General features: G+C 35.1%; 1 protein-coding gene across 1 annotated transcript; it reads left to right on the forward strand.

Annotated features, from left to right (window-relative positions):
* Positions 1-311: 311 nt before the first annotated feature.
* On the forward strand, positions 312-12,932 carry rgs5a (regulator of G protein signaling 5a). Its single transcript, XM_079841566.1, has 5 exons — positions 312-424; positions 1,920-2,033; positions 4,674-4,735; positions 6,209-6,375; positions 9,505-12,932. The coding sequence occupies exons 1-5, from the start codon at positions 381-383 to the stop codon at positions 9,664-9,666; spliced, it is 549 nt and encodes a 182-aa protein (XP_079697692.1). The 5' UTR covers positions 312-380; the 3' UTR covers positions 9,667-12,932.
* The last annotated feature ends 247 nt before the right edge of the window (positions 12,933-13,179 follow it).

The raw sequence follows: 13,179 nt of genomic DNA on the forward strand, positions 1-13,179 counted from the left end.
CAACCTTAATCACAATATAAGTGATTTAAAAGTAAAAATGAGCTAAGAAATGTGTTGTAAAAATTCACTTCACGAAACAGCTTTCTATGTTTCTAGTAATAACTGTTACTAGGCATAGATATAGATCTAAAGTGCGGTGTACTGATGTTTCAGTGCTTTGGCGAGTTTAAAATGTCCTTTCTTGTGTTGATTATCTACAGAGCTCTCTCAGCTCCCATTGTAATTGTGAGCCAGGACTTGATTGGCTCTGGAGTTGTTGGCTTTGGGCCAGAAAGGCTTTCTCCATATAAGAGAGGGGGAGCAGAACTTCTAAAAGAGAGAGAGGAGACAACAACTAATAGTGGTGGACTAACACTGCAAACAAGTGAAAAGATCAGAAAATGTGTAAGGGATTAGCTGCCCTGCCCCAGACATGTCTGGAAAGGTAAGATCTGTAAAACATCTTTTCCATCATGAATTCAATTCAATTTAAAGTTCACTCCATGCCAGGTCAATTACTTTTGAATTGTCAGCCTCCTTTGGGATTCAATTCTTGAGTATTTTGCAATATCTGTGTATTCTGGAACAGCTGGTAATGCTTAAAATGGTTTAGGTAGTGAGTATTGATTATTGCATAAAATATGTTATTTATTATTTGGGTTCAGAGTTGTTTTCTGGTTAAAACCTGTATGTTTTAAAGGTAAGCAGAAACTTAAGGACTTTGTTTATTGTACTCCTATTAGTTTCATAGTAACAAGCAATGTTTTCCGTAGTTTTGTCTGAAAACATCAAGGTTTCCAAATGTTACTAAAGTCCAGAACACACTCAACTTTGTTTAGTTTTCTCTACATGGTTTGGAGCAGAATTCCTCAGACTTTAAGTACAGCAATGAGGACATTTATTGTGCCATATTCTGATTTTTGCTATTGGCTCAATCATGGTGTAAATATGTTTCACTGTTCTTGGCTTTGGCCTCCTGAAAAGTTTATTTGTACATCTGAAAGACGTACAACATGAGGTGGTTTATATTGTTGCAACTGGGCCATAACATCATCATTTTGGTAAAACTTTAGTTTAGGTTCCAATTCTCACTATTAAGTTACTTATTATCATGCATCTTAGGATATTGGCTGTTTATTAGTACTTATAAAGCGCATATTAATGCCTTATTCTGCAGAACCAAATTCCACATCCCTTAATCATACCCAGTTACCCAATACCAAAACTTAACAACTACCTTACTACCTTACTAGCTATTAAAAAGCAGTAATTATGTGTTTATTGAGGCAAACGTTGTAGTTAATAGTTAATTAATAGTGAGAATTGGACCATAATCTAAACTCAACTTGTAAGAGGAGGGATGCGTGCATTGATGTCAGTAATTTTTGAGTAATAGATCTGTCTGTGGCAAAAAGATTCACGAAAACCTCAACAAATCACCCAAGGTTGCTTGACGTCACTGCGTCCACAGGCATCTGGGAGGAATATGTGTTTTTGTCCCAAAACTGTACAAAAGGATATTTACATCTGTTCTTAACTCTACAGGGACTGTGGAACAGTTCAGACTTGGTCTGAACTGAACACCATGCACATGTGGTGTTTTATTGTGTGATCTGTCAAACTGTAGTAATTATTTTATTGATTACAGCTGTACAGTTCGATGAATAATAAGCAGTGAAGAAAAGGTTTTTGTGGCTGACGTGCACTAGAATAAAGACTAAATAGACCCAATTATCATTATTTGTGTACTTAGAGAGAAGAAAATAGATGAGTTAGGCTGATATTAAATAATCTGTTGACAGGTATTTTACATTTCAGCATGTGTTTTGAAATACATTTCATGCAGTACAATTCATACATTACATCATAGATTAGTTTATAAATGTATGTTAAAAGCTCTAATGGACATCCGTATGGGTTTGTGTTTGTGCTGTCTTCAGGGCTAAGGAGATCAAGACTAAATTGGGAACTCTGCTTCAGAAGCCAGAGAATTCCATCGACCTTATTATCCCCTACCAAGAAAAGCCTGAGAAGAAACCAGAGAAGCTTCAGAAGTGAGTTCCTCTTGGCTCCCTCTGCCTCTCCTAATTTTTTTCTCTTCCTCTCTCTCTTTTCTCAGATCTGCACGTGTCTCTTCACATCTTCACATGCCTCACACACTCATAGACCATACAGTATGTATGTATGTATATATATATATATATATATATATATATATCCCTTAAACGCATACCTCGGGTCTTTAGCGACCTGGGATGTCATTCACTACCCTCTTCCTCATTCATTTTTTTAATGTTAGACATCAACCTTCTTAGTATTCCTCAATCAATTCATTATAAACAATATAACAAGAAAAAAGAAATGCTATTTTCCCATTATTTTTTTGTAAAAATTGTATAGGGTCGCTATCAACCCGAGGTGTGTAAGTATATTTTTCTGCACACATAATTGTATCACTGCACACAATAATTGAATCTTTGATGACTGAATAAGTGCAGTTCACCTTTATTCCACAAGGTGGCAATGTCTGATACACAATGATGAAGTGACGTTTCACTCATAGTTACCGCAGGCAAAAAACAAAAGTTTGGGAAGTATCATCAGCAAAACTTGAAATGGAAGTGCTGAACGCAATCAGATATTAGTGTTACTGTCACTTGATGGTGGGTCTGGTGAAGAAGCAGTGATTAAACGATTGATTTTAGAGATGTTGAAATTAATGTTTTTGTTTGAAAATATAAATATGTTTGAGATCACGAATATGAGATGTAATGGGAAATGTGTTCTGATGAGGAAAGTGATGATGGTATAAAACATCTGCTCAAACTGAACCCTTCCAAGCTCCAAAAGTTATTCTGTAATTTTTACTCTAATATCAGGAGAGTTTCATATTATCGCGACAGGTAGAGATCCATCCGTGTTGGATCCGGATATGTAATAATGATTGGCAAAACATTCATGCATATATTTAAGGATAATTGATTCATATTAATTTATTATTTATATATATATATATATATATATATATATATATATATATATATATATATATATATATATATATATATATATATATATATATATATATATATATATATATATATATATATTCATATATATATATATATATTCATATATTGATATACATTTTATATTTTTATATATACATTTATTTATTTTTTTGGTCCAGAACATTTTGAAAGATGAGTATTTTGAAGTATGGAGACAAAGGTTGAACAGTAGGGAGCAAATAAGGGTGTCAAAGAAAATTGGGAAAGGCCATGTTAAATCCTGTGATGGGAAACTGCAGAGTCTGCTTATTATGTAAATTGAGGTTAAATTGAGCATAAAACATTTGCAAACCACTTCAGCTCCCTCTAATGCCATATGCAAGCGTTGTTAATAGGATTGTATTTTTTTCAGGCAGAATAGATAAAAAATTCTAATTACAGGATAAGACATTGTGTATAGAAAACACAGTGACAAACGTGTATAAGCTGGATAAGACCTTTTAGACAGGAGGAGACATGAAAATAAATTTAGAGCAATATCTTTATTAGATCATTAACTTTTGTTATTACTTAATACGTCTGAATATGTTAAACAGTTGAACTAACAATGTACAATAACACATATACCACATGTACTATGAGACTAAGCCAAAGTCCGAGGACCCTGTACAGGGTCCGGAATGACATCATCATGTATATACTTCCAATTTTAAATGTCTGTGGAGGAGCTCATATGTGGTCCCATTTGAAAGCTTAGAGTCTCTTCTTTCTGGAGATATGCATCACTTTGGCATTTGCTTTACACAAAGTAACGCATTTACACTAAATTACTCTGGTACCATTTCTGGATTTGGCATACCCTACCCAAATTGAAAAGCTTCCCATACACACATACAGTGGTCTAAGTTCAAAATGTTGGTGTCATTTTAGAGGAAACCCTTTGAAGTTACATAAAACACTGCTAAAAGTTATAAACATGTAATAAGATTTTTTTTTTTTTTGGTTATAAATTCATTTTTGAAAGTGTGTAACTCAGGCCCTGTGAGCTCTAGCACCCTGCAGACAGTTTGGGCTGTTTCCAGCATATTAAATTAATTTAATGACACTGGGATATTGCATTTATACCTATATATACATATATGGTGGGGGGGGGGGGTGTAGGGGTGTAGCAGGGTAAGGGGAGGGTGGGTCCTCCCTTCAGATCCATTTGAATAAGTCTTGCATACAACATGACACAGACAAAATTCTTTGTTCCACTATTTTCTGGAATTTAGTGGAAACAGCCCAACTGTCTGCAGGGTGCTACAGCACACAGGGCCTGGGTTACACACTTTCAAAACTGAATTTATATTTAAAAAAAATCAAAAAGCGTCTCTTTTTTTGGGGGGGGGGGGTATTACAGCTTAGACAACATATACTTACATGTTTATCACTTTTAGCAGTGTTTTATTTAACTTCAAAGGGTTTCCTGTAAAATAACACCAACATTTTGAACTTAGACCATTGTATGTGTGTATGGGAAGCTTTTCAATTTGGATAGGCCAAATCCAGACGGAAATCCCCAAAATGGTCCCAGATCTTAAGAGGTTAACACAACACCCGAAACAGCTTGTTGAATGGAAACAACTTGTTGGCCATATACGAAGGGGAGAAAAACTGAAGAAATGTGCTTGTTTTGTTCAGACCCACACCTGAAGAAGCTGCCCAATGGCGCGAGTCCCTTGATAAGGTCATCTCCAACAGCTGTAAGTATAGCCATTTGGTTGCATTTTACATCTCAAATGTTCTTTCAGGCAAGACCAATCATTGGAAGGGTTTATCAGTTGAGTCTGTAAAACACATTTTAAAACTATGTTTATATATCTGTCGGTTGAGAACCTCTAGAAATCTATGAAGTTGCACTGATGCACTTTATTCGGTATGTGTAAACAGTTTTTCCTTCAACGGCACATTAACCTTTAAAGGCTGCACAGCTATGAAAATGTTACTAACAGTTTAGAACCATAAAAAGAAGATTCTCTCTGAGTTACACATATATAAACACACATTTTCCAAATCAGAAAATACCATAGACTTTTAGACCACTCTGCCTTTTGCATTGCTTTATTTATAAAAAAATAAAATAAAAATTCCAATTGGGGATGTACCCATGAAGGGTTTTTTTCTTCAGATTTTGTTTTATTTTTAAGGACATTTCAAGAAAGGCACACATTTAGTTTTCTTACCATCCTCACTGAACATGAAGTTGCACTATATGACTTTGGCCTCTCTATCGCCATCTGTGGTTGAAACAAAAATTCCACAGATGAATCTAATGCAAGATTGCAAGAAGAATGCCCTATGGTCCATATCTGAAAAAAAAATTTAGTCTGTGCAAGTATATGCTGCGTAAACACACAAATACGAATGAGGTAAACCTGAAATATCCCACCAAATCAAATTTGACTGCTCAAAATATAAATTATTATTATAGGCTTACCAGAGTGAATCTGCATAAGTAAAGAACACCCATTTTTTTATGCATTTGCTTCTGTTGTGCAGCTTTAAAGTGTATTCCTTGTCGGCAATAAATTATCAAACTTCACTACACAACTTAATTTGACACCAAGAACATTTATTTATTTATCATTGTAAAACTCGTTTTCTGACAAATTTTTGTTGGTTCTTTACAAAAAAGACAAGCAAACCTATAAATAAACAAGATGGCAAGAGAGCCTTTGTCTGCACAGATGGACTGAATTATGTTCCAAATAGCTGGGAAAACAAATCTTTGTTATTAATTCAATGATTTGTTTCAAAACCAGTTTGTTATGTTTAATTGCAACAATTTGCCTTGGAAAAAGTGTTCAACTGTTCATTGTCATATTGAAATTTGATATATTCTTCTATTCAGATATAAGAGGATATCTTTTTGTTGAAGCTAGAACATTTACACAAGCAATTGCAAGTCTAAAAATAAATCTGCATTGAATTGTGAATAATTGCATTGATTATTCCACCGAGCTGGTGGCACATGCTGTTATACAACATGAACTGGAGAGGAATTACATTAAGGGATGTGTGCCTTAGGCGTGCACACCGGTAATGTTTGTATAAGGATGTTAAGAGCCGCTGGGACGGGGGTCTCCGGTGGCAGCGTGTCGCCAACACATTAGTACAAAATGAACACACAGAGCTGTACTCACTCTAATAGCTTTTCCACATTTTTTATTCCATAGACGGCCTGGCCACCTTCAAGAGCTTCCTTAGATCTGAGTTCAGCGAGGAGAATATTGAGTTCTGGGAGGCTTGTGAGAACTTCAAGAAGACTAAGTCCCCCCTGAAAATGGCCACTAAAGGCAAGAAGATTTATGAGGACTTTATTCAGACCGGTGGGCCCAAAGAGGTTTGTCTGTTTTGTAACAGATTTTTTTATGCTAATCACAGTTAAGATAAAAAGCACCGTATTTCAGACATACAGTAGAAGGAAGCAGTTCTCTGACTCGTTAATCATCTCCTGTAAAAATATGTTTCATATCAGTGGTTTAGATCATTGTATAAACGCTGAGACCCATGTTCTCCCCACTGAATGGAGCTATAAAGAAATCGGAAAAGTAATTGAGTATATGCAAGTTTTTTTTTTAAGGGAAATGAACTTTGATTAAAATAAATTGACCTTCAAGACACTGAGAAAAAGTATTAGTATTAGCTCAATATTACCTAGGGCTGCAACTAACGATTATTTTGATAATCGATTAATCTGGGGCCGCAACTAACGATTATTTTGATACTCGATTCGTTTCTGCCCAATGCTGTCCTTCAAAAAAAATGTGTCAACTGTGCTATGAAAACATACATGGTGAAAATATCTTACATAAATGTAACCATGGATTTGTGTGGTTATAAAAATGGTAATCAATACACCCAAAAATATGGTTTTACTATCTAATAAAGCCATGGATCATTTCTGTAAGGGTATCTGTGCTTTACATTATGTGCAAAAAAGGTTACTATGCAAGAGGACAGTTTAAATCCCTACATTAAAATGACATTAAACAAAAACACAAACGTAGTTTCACCAGATAAGAGGAATGTAACACATAACGTTACATTCGCTATATGGACACAGTAACTGTACTGTCATGTCTTTATCCTGTAGAAACGTCTTACACTTATATTCAATTACACGCTGTTATCCCTAAACAGTTAACTACTCTCATAAACATGTTTACATGTTGACAATTACATGTTGACTTTTAAACCTAAATTTAGCGTCCAACAGTAGATATTTCAGTGAAATATTTTTGCGCTAAAATTTGTCTCCCTATCGACTGCGTTCTGTCTGTTTGACGTGCCCGCAGCACCGGTACTCGTTCAGTGAAGTTTGAAGCTTAATGTCAGACTGGATAGGATATAAACTGTAAAATGAACGTGTTGCGCTGAGGATGCACACACTGTCAAATGTTAAACGCTAATGCATTAGCTTAAAGCTTGGGTGCTTGGATCATGTACCTTTCCAGAGGCAGCTGCTCTGTTTACACTATTTTTAGATGCATTTTGTCCATAGCAATGCGTTATTCAGCGCTGTAATTTGATGCGACTAGTGGAAATTGGTGGCAGACCCAACTAATTGATCATGAGAATCGTTGTCGATGATTTTCATTATCAATTATAATCGATTTTATCGACTAGTTGTTGCAGCCCTAGATTAATCTGTCGACTATTTCTTTGATTAATCGATTAATCGGTGGGAATATCCCAAAATTGGGCTAGTTTTTGCTGTGATTGGGCACATTTTAAATAGCAATTGGGCTGGTTTTGTTACGCAAAAATATTATATAATTTTATAATGACATTTACAGCCAAGGTTTCCTATTCTTTCACATTGTATGGGAAGAGCGGTCTGTAAGGTGAGTCTTTGTAGGCGAACCACACCCATAGAGCTGTTTCATTGGTATTGCTTTTTACAAAGTATTTTCAAAATGCAAGCTTTACAAATGCTGCTGTCTTTTCTGAGGTTCAATTTTGTACGTTTAACCTTAAATGGGTAGGTTTAGGGAAAGTTTGGGCTCAGAATTAGGAAAAGAATGATCAATCTTTATGTATTTCAAATGGTCGCAGAATGAACCGACCGATACCATTTTAAATACATACAGACTGATAATTATTTTCCTAAACATAACCCCAAACCTTTTCCTAAACCTACCCATTACTTGTTAAAATAACTTATAGCTCTAGCATATTTTACTTTTCATCTTAAACAACCAAAGATTATGTTAAAATGGCAATGAGATACTGTTTGCACTTCATTGATTTTAAAAATCGTCTAGGTCACTAAGAAACAAATTGCTATTGTAACATTTATCAAAGTTAATATGTGTATGTTATCCAATGGCTATTACATAACAGATACTTTGAACGTCAGCAAGCGGCTGTGCAAACATCCTGATACAAACATTTTTCAATAACATGATTGTTTACTAAACGATTTTTCAACTTTAAACTAAACAGACATTAATTACTACAAGGACAGCATGTGTATACATATGGCACAGGGGTAAATCCTACAACCTTTTGGCTATTAGAAAAATTATCCATTAAATGACCTCCATGCTGGAAAATACAGCATTGCTGGGCAGCATGATTTACATGCTGGGACGGGCATGGTATGCTGGTTTGCTGATGTCCAGCATGGGAGGCAGAAGTGCTAGTGGAAACAGCACAACCATGGTCCACCAGAAAGACCAGCTCTAACCAGCATAAACTAGCCTGGACCAACATAGAATTCATGCTGTATTTATGTTGGATTTTTCAACAGGGCTGGCTAAAACTCTAGTGGAAAGTCCCATCTTCATTAGCTTACATCCAGCTTGAGATGCTTAAATATAAGTAACCAACAATCTTGTTGTTAAATGTGCTTAAAATACTAGATAGGCTATATTTCGGATGCAAAATACAAGCTGACTTGAAGGAACTGTACCTACATAAAATGTTAATATTATAGGACTGCAAAAACGAATCGATAAAATCGATTATAATCAATAATGGAAAAAAAATAATTTGATTATCGGTTAGTCGCGTCTGTGCGCTGTGCATGGAAACCATCCGCCAGTCACGCCGCTTTACAGAATTGTATAACAAATCTCTATGGACAAAACACATATGGAAAACTATAGAGAAGTAACACATAGTCAAAACAAATGGAAAAGTTTGTCCAGACTGTTGCTGCTTGCAAAACTTTATTAAATAACACAAGTCAAAGACTTTTGAGCCATTTTTATACACCAGATTATGCAAGGAAACTGATAAGATCAGTATAATGGTTAGCGGGGGGAAATAGAGTGTGGAAACCGCAGGGAATCAGTCCAATTGGCACTAGTTATTCTGGGAGGTTGACTGCTCCCCAGCCCCCCTAGAGTTCTCAGACACTGCCAAAGTTGACATAATGTTCTTACGCATAATGTTTGTCCAATTTGCAGCATCTTGTGACTGACTTTTATATACTTCTTCCTTATTTCTAACATTGTGCTTTTAGGTGAACATTGACCACTTCACCAAAGATGTGACTTTGAGGAACCTGGTGGATCTTTCTCCCGCCACCTTCGAGCTGGCTCAGAGCCGGATCTACACCCTGATGGAGAAAGACTCCTTCGGTCGGTTCCTGCGGTCTGAGCAGTATCAGGAACTCCTCAAGTAAACTGACTTGCCCAGCTGCAGGGAGACTTTATTTTTTGGTCCCTTAATCGCAAATTCATGTCATAGAAGACACTTTTAAAGTCTTTAATATCAGCTTTTCGGCACTTTTCTAAAGCTCATTAAACGATACCATGATTTTGGTGAAAGTGGAAAACACCAGGCCCAGATGCAATGTCTCCCTGCAGCTCACTGAAACGACCCATTGCTAACAAGAGCATCTTAACATAAATTGTAAAATGAATGTGATTCCTGCCCAGTGCTCTGAATGTAAAAGTCAAGAACTTCAATAAAAGAAGTTAATGATCAGGGTTTAAGAGACAGTATACATTGCTCCTCATAAAAGTGTGATTTGTCCTTAGCAGACATTTAATTTGTACAAGAGCAAAATGCCAAGGATTTGAAGCGCCTCTTCAAATATTCTATATGTCCTATTAATTGGAGTCACAATCTTTTCTGACCCCTGTAGACTAAATAAAGACTAAAACAGATCCCCTCTTGTAATTTATGGCTTTCCGGGTAAGTGCAGAAGTGGTTCATGTACTTATAATGAGGACGTTCTGACCTGAGCATCTAAGCGGCAAGTTCATCAAGGGGAAGAGGCTGGGGAATGGGAACGGGAGAGTGGGCTTTTACTTAGAAATGTCTGTGTTAATGTTAAAATGCCCAAATGGTAAACCACAGGAAAACATTGGGGAAAGAACCCACTCAGTAGCGAAAGCTTCACTATAAGTCAATGCTAAAAAAAAAAAAAAAAAAAAAAAAAAAAAAGTGTGGCATGTTAAGATGCACTCCAGTCTCTGGGAACATGTTGTTTGGGTTACCGCTATTGAAAGTTGCTAAGATGGGAATATCAAGTAGGAAGGAATCTCTATAAAGCACTGGGCACATACTTTTTTATTCTAAAGGCAATGTTTATTCCCATGCCACTATAAAAGCAGAACACGTTTAGATTAAGTCATGGAAACCCAAAACATTCAGATTTTTTTCCCAGACTTTCTACAGCAAACATTTATCAAAATAGCATAAATATATACACATTGTAAGACCTATAAACTACTATACTCTTAGCAAGAATGATTACTGCAAATTATTATTGAACTTAACATCTATTATTTGCTCTTAGCATGTGCAGCCAGTCATCATTTGTAAGAAGTATTGCAGTTTGGGCGTATCAAACATATGTAACCCACAAGTGTGATATTCACTGTCCTTCTGCATGTTTTTTTTATTTTTTATTTCAAGTGTGTGTTCACAAACACTTATACTCTTGCATGTTTCTTTATTATACCGTGTGTGTAGCTGTGTTACTAAATCTAATAACATTCATTCATACATGAGCAGTGGTTGGTGCTTCCAGAAGTCCTTACTGATGTCCCACAATGCAAATTTTTTGTTCACTGCAGGACAGGTTTAGTTTAATATGGCATCACCAACATAAACTAAGAGAAATTCAATTAATTCGGCAAGAATTTTAAGAGCAGTAACAGCTCCTTTAGTAAAAAATAGTAAAATAATGATTCATTTGGTGGTTAATAAATGATAACATTCTATCATAATACAATTGTCAAAATTGTCAGTAAGGACTACAGAGTACCTCGCTTATACAAGAAATCTGCATAAAACTATATGCATGTATGTTTGTTGATCATATAAAATCCATAATCACATTAAAGTTCTGAAGATTTATTTATTTTCTCAGATGTACATATCAGCAACAGTTGATTTTAATTTATTTTCTATAAGATTGATTGCCTGATTGTTTGATATTCAAGTTAAAAAGTACCAAGATAAGAGTGTGTCCTTTCTTTTATTTTTAAAACAATATGAGGACTGAATTTGTCCTTTTCTTTACCATGCAAAGTAATTCAGACACTTAAATTTTAAGCTTTCCTCCTCTTGTTTCTAACCATCATAGAATTACTCTAAGTTGCTTAATGGTTCTCTATGTTGTCACTATTTGTATTCCTGGGAGAACATTGTTAAAATGCCAAATTTGAATAACAATGCGGCTGCTTCCTGATTTCCTGCACGGCACACTCTCTCAGCCTTTTCATTTAGCCACAGAGTGTTTTATTCACAAAACCATGATAAGATGGAGTGGATCAGTGTGAAGAATAGAAAGATATAAGAAGAAAGCTAAAGGGAGAGGTGGAAAATTGAGATGAAGCAGATGGACAATTTGAGGTTGCCAAAGTAAACAATGTCATACACAAACTTGTTCACATTCATTACTACTCTCATTCCAAGAAATAGACGTATGGCTCGTGACTGCGGGTCAAACCCCTTGAGTACTGAAATAGTGAAAAGACATTCCTTAAACCATTACTGAGTTGCATCACAAAGCATCCCTTTTCTTAAATGCCAAACAAAAGAGCATCTCCATTTTGCTTTGTCCAGAGTCCGGATTACCATTCTTTATTAAATTGTTTTAGATTGTGATGCTCTTATCAAAGACATACAAGAACATGACAACAAGAGCTCCTTTCTTTTAAACAGCTCACATCCAATTATACTTTCCTTAAAAATGAAATGACTTTGGTTAGGCTCTATTGAATATTCCATTAAAGGATGATAAGAAGGCGTATAGGCATATTAAATTAAGTACAAAACCACATACAGTGACCCTAAATCGTATTGAGACACTCTTGCATGCTTAAAAATAAGTCACACTCAAAGATGTCAGAATGTATTTGTATTAGATACAAAATATTAATATAATCTCTATATATATAAACAAATGATGCAAGAGCTTTTCCCAGAGCTAAAATTACAGTTTTGCAATTATGTTTATCCAGTCACAAGGTGGACAAATATATTTTAAAATGTTATTTATTCCTCTGATGTAAAGCTGAATTTTCAGCATCATTACTCCAGACTTCGGTGTCACATGATCCTTCAGAAAACATTCTAATATGCTGATTTGGTGCTCATTATCAATGCTGAAAAAAGGGGGCTGCTTAATAATTTTTTTCAGGATTCTTGGATTAATAGAAATATACTTTTGGGGTAAATGTCTTTACTGTCACTTTTGCATCCTTGCTGAATAAAAGTGTTTTTTCTTTTAAAAAAAAAAAATTTAATTAAAATAAAGAACTTTTAAAGATTGGAAGTGCATAAAGTCAGTCCATCAGATTACTTTAATCTACATTTTGAACAATATATTATTTAATCATTTTAAAAAGCTTGTATTTATTATTGTAAAATGTAACTATTGTAAAATGTTTTGCTTGAAATGTGTGTTTGTGCAAATAAATGCCACCTTGTTTGATATTTTGTTATATAATGCAAAGAAATTCATGCATTATGTCCAAATGCTATAATAGCACTATATGCTTGTTAGGCCACTGAATATCTGTTCCATTCGCAAATAGCCTGTCAGTTCACATGCCAAATTAATTTTTATGGCAGTGCTCATTTGTGGTGGCGTTACCTCAGTGTTGAAACGACATGTTCAACAGTCATGTTTCAATCCATAACAGGGCCAAACACTATTATATCTTAAATTGTGCACAAT

Source organism: Gobio gobio (assembly GCF_949357685.1).
Source record: "Gobio gobio genome assembly, chromosome: 17".
NCBI classification, from domain to species: Eukaryota; Metazoa; Chordata; class Actinopteri; order Cypriniformes; family Gobionidae; genus Gobio; species Gobio gobio.